The sequence below is a fragment of the Tenrec ecaudatus genome, chromosome 14 (genome assembly GCF_050624435.1).
Source record: "Tenrec ecaudatus isolate mTenEca1 chromosome 14, mTenEca1.hap1, whole genome shotgun sequence".
Taxonomy (NCBI): domain Eukaryota; kingdom Metazoa; phylum Chordata; class Mammalia; order Afrosoricida; family Tenrecidae; genus Tenrec; species Tenrec ecaudatus.
In genome coordinates, this window is record NC_134543.1 from 55,881,098 (window position 1) to 55,899,929 (window position 18,832).

General features: G+C 38.6%; 1 protein-coding gene across 3 annotated transcripts in view; it reads left to right on the forward strand.

The window, feature by feature from the left end:
• POLE2 (DNA polymerase epsilon 2, accessory subunit) overlaps positions 1-18,647 on the forward strand; it is a 43,960-nt gene extending 25,313 nt beyond the window's left edge. Inside the window, exons 11-19 of one of the 3 annotated variants that reach the window (XM_075531089.1) lie at positions 2,792-2,964; positions 6,720-6,809; positions 6,959-7,013; positions 7,429-7,488; positions 7,575-7,652; positions 9,542-9,650; positions 10,304-10,480; positions 12,310-12,377; positions 16,425-16,841. In XM_075531089.1, the coding sequence (XP_075387204.1) occupies positions 2,792-2,964; positions 6,720-6,809; positions 6,959-7,013; positions 7,429-7,488; positions 7,575-7,652; positions 9,542-9,650; positions 10,304-10,480; positions 12,310-12,377; positions 16,425-16,443 (829 nt within the window). In that variant the 3' untranslated portion in view covers positions 16,444-16,841. Of the gene's footprint in view, positions 1-2,791; positions 2,965-6,719; positions 6,810-6,958; positions 7,014-7,428; positions 7,489-7,574; positions 7,653-9,541; positions 9,651-10,303; positions 10,481-12,309; positions 12,378-16,424 lie in introns of all 3 variants that reach the window. The other 2 variants (XM_075531087.1, XM_075531088.1) reach the window with 2 other exon arrangements.
• The last annotated feature ends 185 nt before the right edge of the window (positions 18,648-18,832 follow it).

Consider the following 18,832-nt stretch of genomic DNA (forward strand, 5'->3'; position numbering starts at 1 on the left):
CCTTCCTTCCTTCCTTCCTTCCTTCCTTCCTTCCTTCCTTCCTTCCTTTCTCTCTTTCTTTCTTTCTTAGGTACTTTTGTTGGGGACTCCTACAGCTCTTATCACAATCCAGATATTCATCCATTGTATCAAGCACACTGTACATATGTTGCCATCAACATTTCCAAAACATTTTCTTTCTTCTTGAGCCCTTGTTATCAGCTCCTCTTTTTTCTCCTACCTGACCACCCTCGTAAATCTTTTTGATCAATTGTATATTATTGTTATTTCGTGTCTTACACTGTCTGTTGTATCCACCCACATTTCTGTTATTCGTCCCCAGTAAGTAATTTCCTCCCCCCACCCCATTTTAAAAAAACTTTATTGGCAGTTAGGTGAAAGTTTACAGAGATCATCAGTTTTACACTCAACCACAAATACATTTTGTTTCAACTCATCCATTGTAATCTCCTCAAGATACCATCACTTACTACTCTACTTTCTTCAGTGTTTTCTGTTTTCCTTTCCTCGCCCTTTGAGCTTTGTCCTTAGGAAATGCGCTTTTCATCTTACATATTTGATTATCCTAACACAGGAGTGAGTTCAGCTGCAGATGTTCTGCTCTGTAAGCCTGGTCTCGTTCATGTTTGTTTACATTTGGTCCACATTTTTCTCCCCCTCTATCCAGAACATTCTAAGGCGATTTTCGTCAGAGCAGTTGGCTATGGTACCGCCTAGTTCTAGTTTCAGGGTGGTGAAGACAGGTTTTCGCGGTTCAATAGCCCTTTGGATTGATGATTTCCATAGGGCTTTGGATTTTCATTGTTCTTATTCCCTGTAGCTCGGGAGAAACCAATTCTTGCATCTTAGATGGCTGCTCATGAACTTTCAAGATAGCCGTCACTACTCACCTAATTAGGATCTCGAACATACTCTTTTTTTAAATCTTTTTACTGGGGGCTCATACAACTCCCATCACAATCCATACATACACCCATTGTGTGAAATACATTTGTTACCATCATCAATCTGAAATATTTACTTTCTACTTGAGCCCTTGGTATCAGTTCCTCATTTTCCCTTCCCTCCCCACTCCCCACTCCCTTATGAACCCTTGATAATTTATAAATTATTATTATTTTGTCATATCTTACACTGTCCGACATCTCCCTTCACCCACTTTTCTGTTGTCCATCCCCCAGGGAGGAAGTCACATATAGATCCTTGTAATTGGTTCACCCTTTCTACCCCACCAGCCCGGTATCGCAACTCTCAGCCCTGGTCCTGAAGGGATCATCTGTCCTGAATTCCCTGTGTTTCCAGTTCCTATTGGTACCAGTGTACATCCTCTGGTCTAGCCAGATTTGTAAGGTAGACTTGGGAGCATGATGGGGAGAGGCGGGTAGGAAGCATTTAGGAACTAGAAGAAAGTTATATTTTTCATCGTTGCTACATTGCACCCTGAGTGGTTTGTCTCCTTCCTGCGACCCTTCTGTAAGGGGATGTCCAATTGCCTATAGATCAGTCTTGGGTCCTCATTCACAATATGAGTTTTTGTTCTTTGATGCCTGATACCTGATCTCTTTGACACCTTGTGATCACACAGGCTGGTATGCTTCTTCCATGTGGGCTTTGTTGCTTCTGAGCCAGATGGTTGCTTGTTTGCCTTTAAGACCCCAGATGCTATATCTTTTGATAGCCAGGCACCATCAGCTTTCTTCACCACATTTGCATAAGCACACATTTGTCTTCAGCGATTATATCATGAAAGTGAGCACACAATATGATTTTTTTGTTCTTTGATGCCTGATACCTGATCCTTTCTACACCTCATGATCACACGGGCTAGTGTGCTTCTTCCCTGTGGGCTTTGTTGTGCCGCTTGTTTGCCTTCAAGTCTTTAAGCCCCTAGACACTATATCTTTTGATAGCTGGGCTCCATCACCTTTCTTCACCACATTTGCTTATGCACCCACTTTGTCTTCAGCAATTGTGTTGGGTAGGTGAACATCATGGAATGCTAGTTTAATAGAACAAAGTGTTCTTGTATTGAGGGAGTACTTGAGTGGAGTCCCATTTTCTATCTGCTAGTAAGTACATTTTTAATACATTCTTGGCTCTGTGTTGCCTGGGGGAGTTAGACATTAAATACTTACCCCAGAGTAGGTGATTGCAAATTTGATATATTCCATAAAGGAGAAGTGAAGGATGCTATTTAGTATATAATGGGAAGATCTAAGACCTTTTGGATCCCCAGCAGCTTCTGGGGGATTGTAACATTTAAGCTGAGAATTGTGGGATGTCATCCAATGTAGAGAAGGCTAACATTGAACGGTCTGGCTTGTGCACATCCTTCTGAGTGGGGTTTCCAGTTTCCTTCCAAACTTTCACAATTGTGGAATGTTAGTCTTTGTGTTCAACCTTACTTCCCCAGCACAGATTTCTAGAAGTGGAATTCCTTAGCCAAATGGGTAGCACAACATTGAGGCTTTAAAATATTTTTCAAATTGGATATCCATTATCTCTTATTTTCATCAACATAGGAAATTATTTAATCTTTGCTGTAGTCAGTTTTTAAAAGCACAGATTAAAGAGCTCATTACTTCATCTCCTCCTTCCTGATTTGCTTTAGAAGATTTAAATTGCTAGCTTTTTGTAGTACCACACGTAGTACATTTTCTCGGTACAGTTTGCATTAGTCTAAAAATCCTCATTATATTCCAAGAAGCTACATTTATAAAATTAACTAGAAACAATGTCTCCAAAGTAAGACAGGGTAGAAGATAATAATTGCTGTTCTATAATTACTTAGGGCCTACTATGGGAATATTAATTTCTTTGGAGGGCCTTCCACCACTTCGGTGAAGACGTCTGCAAAACTCAAACAACTAGAAGATGAGAACAAAGACGCCATGTTTGTGTTCATATCTGATGTTTGGTTGGACCAAGTAGAAGTACTGGAAAAACTGCACACAATGTTTTCTGGTATGTGTTGTTTTCTTCTATTCCCTTTTTAGACTCATTAAGAAGGTTCCTGTCTTACAATGAAACGCTTTGCAAAAAGTACGTTTTGAGCATTCTAATTATTTAAAAAGTAATTTAGTAATAAGACATCGTAAATCAGATTTCATCTGAACAACTTTTTACTTTAGAAAATGAATGCATGTGTCTGTGTGTGTTTATGATGTGTTAGCCCTTATTAGAGTATAATATAGTCAAGTGCTCAACAGCTAACTGAAAGGTTGGCCGTTCAAACTTACCCAGCGGTTCTGAGGGAGAAAGACCAGCAATCTGCTTGTGTCAAGAATACAGCCTGTTTGACACCCTGTGGGAGAGAGCGGGTCAACATGGGATCTCTGAGTTAAAAAGCAACTTGACAGCATATTATAAAATAATAGATGAGAGTTTGAGCTTTGGAGAGTCTAAGACTCAGTACCTTAAACAAAAGTCTCAGGTCATGCGATGTTATGAGAATTACTTAAGCTAATGCAAGGCCTGGCATATAGTGAGTAGTCAACAAACATAATTTGGATATAATATCAGGAGAGACGAGTCCCTGGAGGAGGGGCAGCAAAAAAGAGGAAGATCCTTAACGAGACGATTGACACAGGGGCTACATCAATGGGTCACACGTAAGAACAGTTGTGAGGATGGCATAGGACCGGGCAGTGTTTTGTTCTGTTGTACATAGGGTGACTATGATTTCGAACCTACTTGACAGCACCTAACAATAATTATTACTATTACTTAATTAATAATAAAGTATTGCTATTATTAAAATAAGCTTTTTTTTTCTTTGAAAATGATATTATATTGGGTGTCCCTACAGTTCTTATCACAATCCATACACACATCCATCGTGTCAAGCACATCTGTACGTATGTTGCCATCACCTTTTTCGATATATTTTCTATTTGAGCCCTTGGTATCTGCTCTTTTTCCTCCCCTTCCACCCTCTCCCCCATGAACTCTTAATAGTTTATAAATCATTTTTTTCATGTTTTATACCGACTGTTGTCTCTACCTACTTTTCTGCTGTCCATCCTCTGGGAGGGGGCATACATTGATCATTGTGATCAGTTCCCCTTACTCGCCCCCCACTTCCCTTACTCCTAGTATCACTACTCCCATTATTGTCCCTGAGAGGTTTATCTGTCCTGGATTCCCTGTAGTCCATGCTCTAATCTGGACCAGTGTACATGTTCTGGTCTAGCCAGATTTGTAAGGTAGAATTGGGTCATGATAGTGGGGGGGGGCAGAGGAGGAAGCATTAAAGAAACAGAGGAAAGTTGTGTTCCATCAGTGCTATACTGTACCCTGATTGACTCGTCTCTTCCTTGTGGCCCTTCTAACAGGATGTCCAATTGACTACTGATGGACTTAGGGTCTCCACTCTGCCCTCCCTCCCCCTCATTCACATTGATATGATTTTGTTTTGGGTCTTTGATACCTGATTCCTCATCCCATCCACACCTCATGATCACACAGGTTGGTGTGTTTCTTCCATGTGGGCTTTGTTGTTTCTTAGGTAGATGACTGCTTTTTTATCTTCAAGTCTTAAGACCCCAGACGCTATATCTTTTGATAGCTGGGCACCATCAGCTTTCTAAACCACATTTGCTTATGCACCCATTTTGTCTTCCATGATCTTGTCAGGGAAAGTGAGCATCAGAAAGAAAAATAAGGTTTTCTTAATTATTAAAAACTTACGGCCAATAGTGTTAGGCTGGGTTGTCTAAAAAAAATAGACCCAGTGACACTCATCTATGAATACGAAGGAGCTTTTTATCAATAAGTAATTATATATCAAGAAGGCATCCCAACTGAGTCCAACTCAAGGCCCTAAGACGAATGCTAGTCCATCTCTCCGTCTTCAGACTCACGTAGCTAGCTAGCTGTAGGCCAGTGAACCAGACAGCAGGGGGATCACAGGCTAGTCAATGCAGAATGCTGGCCACCCACCATCAGTGGAAACATGGCAGGGCACTGACAGCGCTCAGACTTGGGTAGGTAGGTCACACAGAGCAGTGAAGGTAGGCAGAATTCCAGAAAGCAGGAAGGCAGAGAGATAGTTCCCAGAATCCCTAATTCTCATACAAAAGGCCACACCACCGAGAAGGTGCAGTATAACACTGGTATTCGACCGCATCAGTACTCGACAGTCGGATTTTAACGCGAAATATAGACAAAATTTTGCATTGGAGCTTGAACAAAACATTGGAATCTGACCCGATGCACGTGATTTGTGTAAACAAAAGCAGTTTGTGTTGCAGTCACTTGGTGTTAGTTGGCATTGTTTAAAGCTTTTGCAGCTGTGTTCCAAGCTTTTTGCTATCATTTTCTTAGTTTTTGTGGCTTTTTGTACTGTTTTTAGATAAAAAACATGGGTCCTAAGAAAAAGTTTTTTGAAAAGAATCATCATGATGAGGAACTGGTTAACGGTGTTATTGATATTATTGGTGATAAATTAGTAAGCCCTTTTAGAAAACAGTTAAGGAAACACCAACAGCTGACCACATTAGACAAAATTAAAAAAAATTTTTGTTTAATGCCAGCCAGGTGTTAGTGAAAAAGGCAAAGGGAAGGGGGGCATGGGGGGGGGGCTCCTGAAAAGCATCTACCAGTTGATTTTCATGGCAAGGGATTCCCCTTCCAAACAATGATTCTCTCCTTACTTCCTTTCCACATCCATGTCCACAGATCCAGATCCTCATCAATGTCAAGATGTGGGCCATACTGTAGTTGTTATAAACTTTTTTAATGTGCTGTGTTTCTTAAATGATATTAACTCTGAACTTATTTACTTTGAAATTTCTGTGTAATGTTTTGTATAAAAAATCTAGGTTAGGGTAAAAACTTGGTCGAGAATGGATTAATCCATTTTCAGTTTTTTTTCTTAAATTTTATTGAGGGCTCATACAACTCATCACAATACATACATACGTCCATTGTGTCAAGCGCATTTGTATGTTTGTTGCCGTCATCATTCTTAAAACATTTTCTACTTGAGCCCTTGGTATCAGCTCATTTTCCTCCTCCCCTACCCTCTCTCACAAACCCATGATAATTTATAAATTATTATTTTTTCATGTCTTACACTGTCTGATGTCTCCATTCACCCACTTTTGTCTGTCCCCCAGGGATGGGGTTATATTTAGATCCATGTGATCGGTTCCCCCTTTCTTCCCCACTTTCCCCCTACCCTCCTGGGATCACTACTCATTATTGGTCCTGAGGGGTTTATCTGTTCTGGAGTCCCTGTGTTTCCAGCTCTTATCTGTACCTGTGTACATGCTCTGATCTAGCCAGATTTGTAAGGTAGAGCTGGGATCATGATAGTGGGAGAGGAAGCATTAAAAAACTAGAGGAAATTTATATGTTTCATCGGTGCTACACTGCACCCTGACTGGCTGGTCTCCTCCCCACGACCCTTCTGTGAGGGGGTGTCCAGTTGCCTACAGATGGGCTTTGGGTCCCCACTCTGCAGTCCCCCTCTCCAGTTAATTCTTATGGGAAAAACTGATTCAGAATTCGACGGTATCACTTCTCAACGCTCCTTCTAGCATCGAAGTCCAGGGCTCTCCTCTTTCATCAGGCTACCACTTGAGCTGACAAGTTTGACTCCACTCTTAGCCAGGAATGTCTAGTTGACATGAAAACATCCAACTAGCACACCAATGGACTTTTAATCTGATTTCTGCTCTAGGGAAGTGCTGTTCATTTGTTCTTTTATTCCTCAGGTTATTCACCAGCACCTCCAACTTGCTTTATACTGTGTGGTAATTTTTCAAAAGCACCATATGGAAAAAATCAAGTTCAATCTTTGAAAGGTATTGAGGGTTTGTTCAATACGAAATGTTCCTCTACATTGATATTGTTTACATTTCAATTTTATTCAAAAGTTCTAGAACTGCACCTAATCAAATAAATTTTTTGTATGTGTATGTAAGTTAAATTTAATATCCCTTTAAAATTTCAGAATCCCTAAAAACTTTGGCAGACATAATATGTGAATACCCAACTATTCACCAAAGGTAATGGTCTCTATTGTTAAACTTTATTTATAGGGTTTTGTTAAATAAACAAATCTGTCTTGTACCAGTGATAAGAAACTAATGGAAGAAAAGGAAGTTGAGAAAATAGCATTGAGATATAATTATCCTCATGCCATGTTAATGTATGTTATATTGTCCCATAGATTTATTGTGAATAAGTATTAAGAGTGTTCATTTCAGCCACATTTTTAATTTCTTTGTGACATTACTTGAATCTAGAGTTACACTGTCCCATATGGTCCACAGTAGCCACAATTTTTTTTATAAATCAGTTAAACTGATTAAAGTTAAATATTTTCTAAAATTCGTGATTCAATAACTTGTTTTAGACTAATGGATAAGGTGGCAGAGATAAACCCAAAACCTTAATGAGTTTTATTGAATTGTGCTACAGTAGTCGCTTTGTGTTTGTACCTGGTCCAGAAGATCCTGGCTTTGGTTCCATCTTACCAAGGTAAGTTTGATTTAACGTTTTGCAACAATAAAGAAATTTTTGTAAAATGAAAAAATGTAAACTAAATCACAGAAATTTTTTTGTAGGCCACCACTTGCAGAAAGCATCACAAGTGAATTCAAAGAAAAAGTACCATTTTCAGTTTTCACTACTAATCCTTGCAGGTAAATGTCAGTATTTTGTGTTAGTTTTTATTCTTTCATATAATAAAATTTATATCTCAATTTTGATTGTTACGGAATAAATAGAAAAGGTTGCTATTTGTTTTATTTACTTCCTCAAATCTTTTGAGAATTTTTACATTTTTATATTTAATATAATTCAATAAATAATTTTAGTTATATTTAAATAATTTAAATAAATATTTAAATAATTCGATAAAACTGAAATTAGAAACAGAGGATGGAGAGTTTTAAAGTACACATTGCATGTTTTTTTAAGTCACAATTGCAGAATGAAAGGATGACATACTTAGTCTACAAGTCTCTCAATCAGAGAATCTTATTGTGGAATTGTCCTAAGATTCAGCCTTGGTTTTTCCTTTTCTGTTTCTATTCAGTCCTTGGTGGGCGACCTTATCCTGTTCTGTGGCTTTCAATACCACCTATCTGTAGCTAAGGCCTCCTCTAAATTTCACACTCTGATGTCTGCTAAGAGCATGAGATCAAACAACGCATTGCATTGGGTAAATCTGCGGCACAAGCCCTCTTTAAAGTGTTGAGGAGCAAGGTTGCTTTGAGGACTGAGGTGTGCCTGACCTAAGCCATGGTATTTTCAACAGTCTCAGATGCCTGTGAAAGTTGGGCATTGAATAAGGAAGACGGAAGAAGAATTGAAACATTTGATTTATGGTGCTAGTAAAGAAAACTGACTGAAGAACGCCATGGACTGACAAAAGAACAAGCAAATCTGCCTTAAAAGAAGTACAAAGTGCTCCTTAGAGGCGAGGATGGCGAGGCTTCCTCTCAGTACTTTGGACACGTTGTCAGGAGCATCCAGTTCCCGGAAAAGGGCATCATGCTAGGTAGAGGGGCGGAGAACAAGGAAGGCCCTCAATGAGCTGGACTGACACGGTGGCTGCAACAGTGGGCTCCGACCTAGAAAGTTCTGAGGATGGCAGAGGCCTGGGCAGTGTTTCGTGGTGGGGCACATAATCGGGCACGATGAGTCAGAACCAACTCCATGGCAACTAAGAAGAACATGTTATCTACTCGTAATGTCCCATGGATGTTAATTTAGAACTCACAATGATCTAGCTTTCCTTGTCCTCATTCCTGGTGCCTGTATCCTTCCAGTTACTACGCCCCAAAGCATCGGGGTTCTCCTCACATTCCGTTTTTCAGGAAATTCTGTTGACTTGAAAATACATCCAGAATCTAGTCTCCTCTCTACACCTCCATCATTAGATCATCTCTAGATTGGATTAGTGCAATAACCTTCTAACTGGTCTCTAGCATCTGCAACCATGCGTCCGTACTGATCCTGGTGTTACTCAGCAAAACTAAACCGCAGCAGTAGTAATCAAGGCAGGATCTCCCCTTTGTGGCGGCCATGCTAGTGTCTTCGCTGGTTCAGTCTTCAGACCTTTGCTATACCTACTCTATCTGCAGTGCTCTTTCTCTGGAAATCTCTCGGAATATCTGTCTCGCCTCAAGTCTGTGCTAAATCACACTTCTTAATGAGCTCTACTTGTCCTGCTCACCTCATTTAATACTCCAGGCTGCCGGACCCTCACCCCCACCTTTTCAGTTTTCACTCCATTATTGTTCCTTTCATCCATACACTTCTAATGTACCATAGCATTATGTTTATTGTTTGTTGCTTTCACCTTTTTCCGATTTGGGGGGCTAGAGTCTTTTTGTTTGATTTATTCATTACTTGAACAGTACTAGACACATAAAAAGAGCTCACCTATGAAATGAATGGGTTGATAAGATTCTGATTGAATTTTTGCTGTGATTTGCAATGAGAAGTAGAGGTAACCTAAAAAACATTTTGCCTTTAAAATTCTTTTTTTTGCTAAGAACAGATTCAGCTACTATTTTCATTTCAGAATTCAGTATTGTACACAAGAAATTATTGTCTTTCGTGAAGACTTGGTGAATAAAATGTGCAGGAATTGTGTCCGTTTTCCTAGTAACAACTTGGATATTCCAAATCATGTAAGTTAAGGCTTCGTTCTTAAACCAACATGTTAACAGTATGTGATGGTTTTATGGAAACTGCTGTCCTCATGGTTACCGTCCATTGCAGCATCCACTAGCCACCAGAGCTCCTGAATATATATACTTAATAAGATGCTACTTGTCTTGTTTATTGTATATGCCATAGGATAGTCCATCAGGTTTATCTTGTCGCCTCAAGGTTCCCTTACACAACATTGTTAATGCCTGGATTCAAGTCCCACCATTTGAAAAGCATAGAAGTCGGTCGTACAGAATATTTTAATTATTTTATATTTAAAGTTTATAGAGACTGAGTATCTCTTATTTTATTCAAGCTCTGAAATTATTCTTAGGTAAACACAATTAGTAAATGTGTATAATTATATAAAATGTGTCCAGTTGCTCTAATATAAGTAATATATTTGGGAGAGTAGCTTTTCTGGCTTACGATATTAAATGAAAACTCATAGGTTTTGAAATATAGGATAATTAATTTTATATCAAACATCTGTGATTTCCTAAGCTAATCAAAATTGCTTCTAGAAATTTTCTAATTTCTTTTAGTAATATTTAACTTGAAATTATTTGTATGATATTTTAAGTTTTCATGTGAATTGAAATATGTTGTTTTTTATGTCTTTCTTTTATAGTTTATAAAGACTATCTTATCCCAAGGCCACCTGACTCCTCTCCCCCTTTGTGTCTGCCCAGTGTACTGGGCATATGACTATACCTTGAGAGTGTATCCTGTGCCTGATCTCATAGTCATTGCAGACAAATACGATCCTTTCACGATGGCCAATACTGACTGCCTCTGCATAAACCCTGTAAGAATGTAGTTAACATTATATAGTCAAGACTAGAGTGTATTATTTGAAATTTAGAGTACATATTTAATCATTTTACTGTTGGTGTAAAACATACTAATAACATGTTTGTTTGGTGTAAACAAAAAGTTCTTATAAACTTTTGGTATAGTGTGTGACTATATGCCTTAAAACATTCTCTCTCTCTCTCTCTCTCTCTCACACACACACACACACACACACACACACACACACACACAAATCCATTATAGCGTATACAACGGGAGACTTCAAAAAGATTCATGGGAAAATTCCATTATCTTTTAATTCCATTTTCTGTGATCCTTTTTGAAGCCTTTCTGTGTTTCAAGTGAATATTTTCCTCTTCAGAGTAACTTCCCTTGCAATTCCTCTGTAGGAATTACTTTCAGGGCTATATATTTCATTCTCTCTAAATATGTCTGTGATACCTCTTCTTTAAAAATGGTCTTGAGTTTTGAAAATTACTCATGTCCCAAAATTCAGGCCTGATGAATGGGGACATTGGGGGACCTTTAACTATTTCATTTTTATGGAGTACTTTTAAGTTTCTTCAGAATTTTCTATAAAAGTACATAATATATATAATACGTAAACACTGCTGTGACAAAAAAAAAGTATTACCTTTACTAGGAATTTTAAATTTGTGTACTTCCTGATGGCTGTGAATTTTAAACTTTAATACTTGGTTTCATCTTGGTCGTTTCTAGAAACATCATGCACGGTTGGTTACTGCTTTCCTCAAACACATTATTTTGCCTTTCTTTAAGACAAGAGTTCTCTGTCTCAGCACTATTGCCATTTTGGGTTGGAGAAGTTCTTTGTTGGGGAATTGTGTGGCAGCATTATCTGTTCATTGTGGCATGCAGCGCAGCATCCTTGGCCTTCACCCCCTTGCTTCTAGTAGCACCACAACCAAAATGGTCTCCAGACATTGCCCATGTCCCTGGGGCAAACTGTTCATGGCTGATACCACAGCTCCATGAGATGAACATAGTAAACTAATTTAGTTTCATTGCTTGAGAGCTGAGGCTTAGTTTCTTTATCTTCATTCACCTTATTGTTTCACAATACGACCATTTCTTTAATAAAATTTAATTCAGGATATTCTCATAATTACTGCTGTATTTCAAAACACGCCATTTCTGAGTTTTCCCACTCTTTCTTCCTGTACACCACCACCTTCTGCACCCGTTATGTCTTTTTTTATGTATGCCTCTTGAACAAACCCAGGCTTTGCTTTCAGCATTATTTCATCCCTATAATCTTCTTCTTGATACTTAACATTAATTAATGCCTGCCATTAGCCAGGCAGTGAATTAGGTGCTAGAGACACAAGGACTGAAATGACAGTCACTGCTCACCAACTTTATAGTTGAGTAGTAGACAGACAATTGTGTGGTTATTGCTAGGTGATTTAGGGCACATCGGAAGGGCATCAAATGCCAACTTTGACTAGGGAGAGGAATAGGAAACCTTCTGACCCTGATATTTAGTGTCCCAGATACATATTTAGCATCACATAATATTGCTTACTTTTTATCGCAGCTATGCCTAAGCATTTCCAGTCAAATTACCATAATTGTTTACTCAACTGAAAAACTTCTGCGTCAAGTGATATACTTTATAACACCTCCATAAAGCTCATGCAAAAATCTGTCTTGTTACTTTTTAGTCACACACACCTTGTAACCTTATTTTAAGTCGTGGAGCTTATGTAAAATTCATTCCAACAACCAAGAGTTTTGGCTTTAAAAAGAAAATATTTTATAAAATTGAATAATTACTTACAGCCGTTTTTCTTCTCAAAGGGTTCTTTTCCAAGAAGTGGATTTTCATTCAAAGTTTTTTATCCTTCTAGCAAGACAGTAGAAGATAGGTGAGTATATCCATAGAAATAGCAAGAGGGAGCATTCTTTTGGTATTGCTAAAAATTAGATGGGCAGTAGGCTTGTTTCCAAGTTGCAGAAATGCTTCTGGCGGCCTATTGGAAATGATCTAGGCTGTGGACATGCTATGTGACAGAGTTGCAAGTACTTCTCCGCATGTTTGTGTTGAAGCGGACCAAAATTGAAGAAGCAGATCAAAACTTTTTTTGGAGGGCAATCTCAAACCAGTTGTGGAGGTGGGCTTAGTTCTCTAATACGCAAACTCCTGGCAATGCTTTTAGTACAAGAGACCAGCCTGCTTTCCACATGGCTGATTCTCAAAGCCTGTGTAATCCTCCTTAAACAGGGAACAAAGAAGTGAGTGGTGGGTGTATGCTGGGTAGGCGTGTTGTGATGGTGGCGAGTGATTCTCAAAGGGTGGCATATATGTCACCTACATCAGAATCTATGTTAACATTCCAAGACTCTCTTGCAGACTGCGGTAGCACCACAGTTGGTACAGTGGTTACTGCTTAGCTGCCCACCAGAAAGCTGACGATTGAATCCATCAGCTGCTCTTTAGAGAAAGCTGGCAGTCTCTTCGTAAATATTTGTAGCATCGGAACTCCTGTGGGGCGGTTCCACCTGCACAACGTACAGGCTCACTGGGAGACAGCAGTTGGTTTTATTCGGGCTTTTACTCGACTTGTCAAATACATATCTAGTTATTGGTACCGAGAATATACATGGTAAACACAGTATGCATTTAAACATGTCACCATATGCAATGATTTCTTAGACAAAGATCCCACCTCTGATTAAGAACCAGTGACAAAATTACACTCCAGGTTCTTGTCAGAGGACATAGTTTTGAACATATATTCATTCATTCAAATAAAAGTGAATACAAGGGAATGAAGTCAGACACAAATGTCCTGTAGTCTATGATACCATTTATAAGACGTATTTTGAATGGGTACATCCATAGCGCCAGCAGGGAATTTGGTGGCTGCTTAGGGTAAAGGAAGGGAGAATTAGAGCCACTACTTAGTGGGTACAGGTTTTCTCTTGTGATAATGAAAATGTTTTGAAATTAGATAGAGGAGGTGGTTGAATTCTATGCTAACTGCCACTGCCCTGTTCTCTTTAATTAACATTTGATTATATGTTATGTTATGTGAATTGAGACTTTTTTTTATGTGAGGAAGAGGAGGAGTAAAGGGTAAAATTTTAAACCAATGCTTAAAAGGCTAAAATGTTAAAGGTAATAATAATCTCCCCATCTAAATCCTGAAGACATGATTAGCAGTTTATTATATGTCTTGGGGTATATATTCTTGCTGCTCAATACTCAATATAGATTTAGTGTCCATTCATTCTATGATACTGTAAATTTTATTATTGAAAATACTCATTTGACATATTTGAGTTCTTAGAACATACCAAACACTGCTTGGTTCTTGGAATACAGACAGACCAGATACTTCTCATAAAAATCAGATATCATAGACTCTAGTACCATAAACCTAATGAGTTTGATTTTATCATATTGCATTGATCTGTACAATTTGGCTTTCAACAAATGATCTAAAAATATATTTGAAAAAAAAAATATGTATTTACTGTGCCTTTGAGTACTCTTCTCCAGTCCCTCCCTCCTTTATGTGTGTGCCATGGTGCCCCTGGAGGATTTCATTTTGTTATTTGAGATCAAGTAATTTCTGAGGGTCTGGAGCTTATTACTTCCTTTGCCTTTAGACTGACTTTTAATCAATTGAGAATTGGGTTATGCCATCAACAGCAACACATAACTTAAAAATTAAATTAAAAAGCAAAACAACTTAAGTGGAGAGCAAATGCTTTGATAATGATTGGGGCAGGGAATGTGCGGATGTGCTTTATACAATTGATGTATGTATATGTATGGATGGTGATAAGAGTTGTATGAGCCCCTAATAAAATGTTTAATAAAAAAAAACCCCACATAACTAGCCTGTTAGGAAAACCAGTATTTGGCACTTTCTACAGGTGTCAGTACAAGAGAAATCTGTGCCTGCTCCTAAGTAACTGTGAGTCTTCTAATGACCCCCCTTCTCTTTGGCTGCTAGGAAGCACAGCCAAATTTGCAGTCCACTTTTATAATGGAGAATGTTAGGCATTGAACTGCTAACCAAAAAGATCGGTGCTTCCAACCCACCAGTTGCTCTGAAGGAAAACGATGAGGCTACCAATTTCTAGAAATATATCCTATGGTTATAAGTGGGCTTAAACATAGATACAGGTGTTTATGGCAGTTTTATAATAAGTGAATACAGAATAGCAATGAAACCATTTAAAAGCATTTTTACTTGTATTCAGACCCTTTTGTGATTTTGTTGTACTGTGGTAGCTTGCATGTTACAGGGATGCTGCAAACTGTCACCAGTATTTCTGATACCAGCAGGGTCACTAGTGAAGGGCAGGTTTGAGTAGAGCTTTCAGACTAAGACAGACTAGAAAGGACCTGGTGATCCACTTCTCAAAGAAACAACACAAAACAAAAACAGCCCAGTGAAAAATCTTGGGAACAGCAGTGAATCTCGCCTGATACGGGGCCAGAAGGTGGAGCCTTCAGATTGGAAGGGACTTCAGTTGACGGGAGAAAAGCTGCCTCCTTCTGTGCCACGCGTCAAGATGTGTGTAAAGCTTTCAGGACCTGCCTCTGTTAGCTGGCAGAACTCAAGATGGGCACAGCTGCAAATACGCAATAATTATCAGAACGCAGACCGTCTAAATCTAGGCGGAATGAAACACATAAGGGTCAATATCCTAGGCATTAGTGAGCTGAAACAACAGGTACAGGCAGAGCTGTCAACATGCCATTATCATGAAGGCAAAATCGAATTTGAGAGCATATAAAGACCTTAAGATTTTGGCACTTAATAAAAGTTCTAATTAATGTTATAATTGATATTGTTTCTCAAATGGAAAATGTCAAAATTAATAGGGTAAAATAATTTTTAAATACTGTGTGCTGGAGGGGAAGGATAAAGAGAGAGGGAATAAACAGAATTACTGTACCAGGAAGAACTGATCCCCCAACCATTAAGGAAGGTTGGATTGGTGACCTGTGGTACTATTGGAAGAAGCACCGAAAGAACTGACCAAAAAAAGAAGACTCCAGGAATTGATGGATTATCAATTGAGACATTCCAACAAATGGATACAATATTGAAAGCTATCACTCATTCAAACATTTGGAAGAGAGCTACCTAAACACTGGTACAGATCCATATTTGAGCCCATTTCAAAGAAAGGTGATCTAATGAAATGTGGAAATTATCAACAAATAAAGATGAAAGAAGTGATTATTTGAATTATATTGGTGAAGACAGAATATGCCGTGGACTGCCACAAGAACAAACCAATCTCTCTTAGAAGATGTGCACCCAGAGTACCTGCTAGATGCAAGGATGGTTAAGACTGTGTCATGTACTTGGGATGTGTCGTCTTGAGAGATGGGTCCCTAGAGGAGACTTGGCAGAGTCCAAAAAAAAAAAAAAAAAAGCCCCTCAGCTAGACTGACTGACCTAATGGCCGCGACAGTGGGCTCAAACATAATGATGCTACTGCACGGATGGTGCAGGACCAGGAGTGCTTGGTTCTGCTGTACTTAGAGCCGTGATGACTCCGAAGCAGCTCAACAGAATATAACGTCAATGACGTATCCAAAACTTTTCTTACTTAACTTTCAAAGACACAAAGGAAGGGGCTGGTTAAGTAAATGATAAGTATATTGACAACTATTTAAAAAGTCAGTGTAGAATAATGTGCATAACACTCTGCACCCGTATGCCTTTGTAAAGGCTTTGTCTACAAGCATTCTAATATATAACTAGAATTAAGGACATACAAATCCCTGTGAGGAGCAGAAACAAGGTATGGGACTAACTTTTGAATATGTGACCCTTTGAATTTGGGACATGTGCATGTAATATTACTTTGGAGTAATTAAAAATAAATATTGGGAAACAAATTAGGTTTCTGAAAGGTTTAACTTTCCTTTTTTCTATTTTCAGCAAACTTGAAGGCTTTTGAGATTCTTAAAGACCAAGTGAGGAAACAAAATTCTTCAGTTTATAGCTTCATTTATGTAATTTTGATATTAATTTATAATAAAATTGTAACTTTATAGAGTTTATATTTAATTAAAGTCTTTAATATTAAATCACAATGATCAAATACTTTTAACATTTTTACAAGAAATATACTTTCTATAGTTTTTAAAGAAAAAGATGTGGATATATATATAAAGATACAAAATAAGTATATATTTGCATGTAAAAACTACAGTTACCTGTATATTGCTCATACTCTGATAATTTTTAAAAATACAAACATTTAAAGGTTTCCAAATCATTGTTTTAGTATACCTTAGGTTTTTATCACAGTAAGGTCCCAGTAGTAGCCTCAACAACATTAAAGCAGTCTAAATTTTAGTCAGACTATACTGATAGTAAAAGTCTGTGCTTCATAATATTAGTTTTGATTTTGGTTATGTAATCACTGAAGTTTTGAGGGCTGGAAGTAGAAAAATGAATAGTCCTTTTACTTTTAACATTATACGACATGTTCACTTTGAAGCAGCACGTTGTATTTTGTACATAGCACTCAACACGGTCATATTATCATCTAGTTTATGGTCTGGATGCAAAGATGGCTAAGAAATGAATGTTAGGCAGAGAGGTACAGGGGTTGTGTAAAAAAGTTTGGAATAGAACACACTTATTTCAAATATAAAACTCAATGAAGATGAAATTCCTGAAGATTTAGTCAGAATTGTTTTAAATGAATCACTAATGAGTAGCAGATGTGATCGAGAAAAACAAGATATGTTTAAAGTCACTATATGGCCTGGTGAGGGGGTGGGGGCGCGAGTACATTTGGGATTCTTGAAAGTGGTGATGAAATAGACGGAGAACTGTAGACCTTTATGTGAAAGGAAATTACAAACTGAATACCAGGTATGCCTTGTTTACTCATTCAACAGTTGCCTCATATAGTTAAAGCTGGGGTATTTTGACATCTTTTCAGAAAGGAAAACAGTTAATGATTAAAAGGTAGGATGTATTTGGGGTTAGACAACTTGATGTGGAATCAAGCAAGGTAGTTAAATCTTACATGGACACAGGAACCAAGTGAGGAACGGAAACTGGGTAAAAAGTTATTGAAGCAATTATTTGTTTAATTAATGAGTGGATGAACGAAGGGATACCTTGTATCCAGTTTGCATTTCCACCTTGTACATAATGTGGGTGGGGCAGAGCAATCTGAAAGATGGACCAGTGAGAAACAGAAAACAAGTATTCTGAGCTTCCGACCTTGGGAAATACCATGCACTCTGACCCCATGTTTAATTAGCAGGCTAATCTCACTGTGGCACAGAAGGTTTAAAAATCGTTTAGAATAACATGTACCTCCTTGAGTTTGGTCTGACCTACACGATTGCCTGTTCAACCCAAATAATGTGGGTTAAGTAGCTTTTCTTCTATACCTAGTGTGCTGATTATACTTACCTCAGGGGACTCATGTACTTGTTTTATGATTGACTAACTTTGCTTAGCATTAATTTTCTCCCACTCTTCACATGAAATTACATGCTTCATGTGATCATCAGTGTTTTTTAGCGATGCATAGTACTCCATTGTGTGTATGTGCCAGAGTTTACCAATTTGTTCATCTATCGATGGAAATTTAGGTTGTTTCCACTTTGCAATAGTGAATTGTGCTGCAAAAGCCCATCCGTAGACAATGGGACATCCCCTCACAGAGGGCTCTCAGGGAAGGGATGAAATCAACCAGGGTGCAGTGAAGCACCAATGAAACAAAATTCCTCTGGTTCCTTGAGGCTGCCTCACCCCCACTACCATGACCCCAGTAATACCTTTCACTGCGGGCCAGACCAGAGCATGTGCACAGGCAAAGATAGGAGTTAGGAGCTCACAACACAGGAATGGGAGTGGCAATACCAGGACGGTAGGGGTAAAGCAGGAGACAAGAGGAAGGGGGAAACAATCCCAAGGATCAACAGGTTTCTGTCCCTCCCTTTAGGAAGGGAGGGACAGAAACCATGGGGCAAAGGAGACCGCGGTAAGATATGAAAATAATTATATCAAGAGGTCACGAGGGGGAAAAGTAAATGTCTGTGATAAGAGTTGTATGAGCCCCTAATAAAACGTTTAAAGAAAAAGAAAGATGTCTGGAAAACGATGGCAACATGTACAAATATGCTCGATACCATTGATGTACGCATTGTTAGGGCTGTCAGGGCACCCAATAAAACGTTTGGAAAAATTTTTTAATCGCGTTAGTTGGTTTAAAGAAACCAAGAGGTGGTTTTTGGCATTTGAACCACCCTCCTGAATTGCTCTCTCCTCCCGATTGGCGGGGCGGTCACTATGACAACGGGAACGCGCCGCCGGGAGCT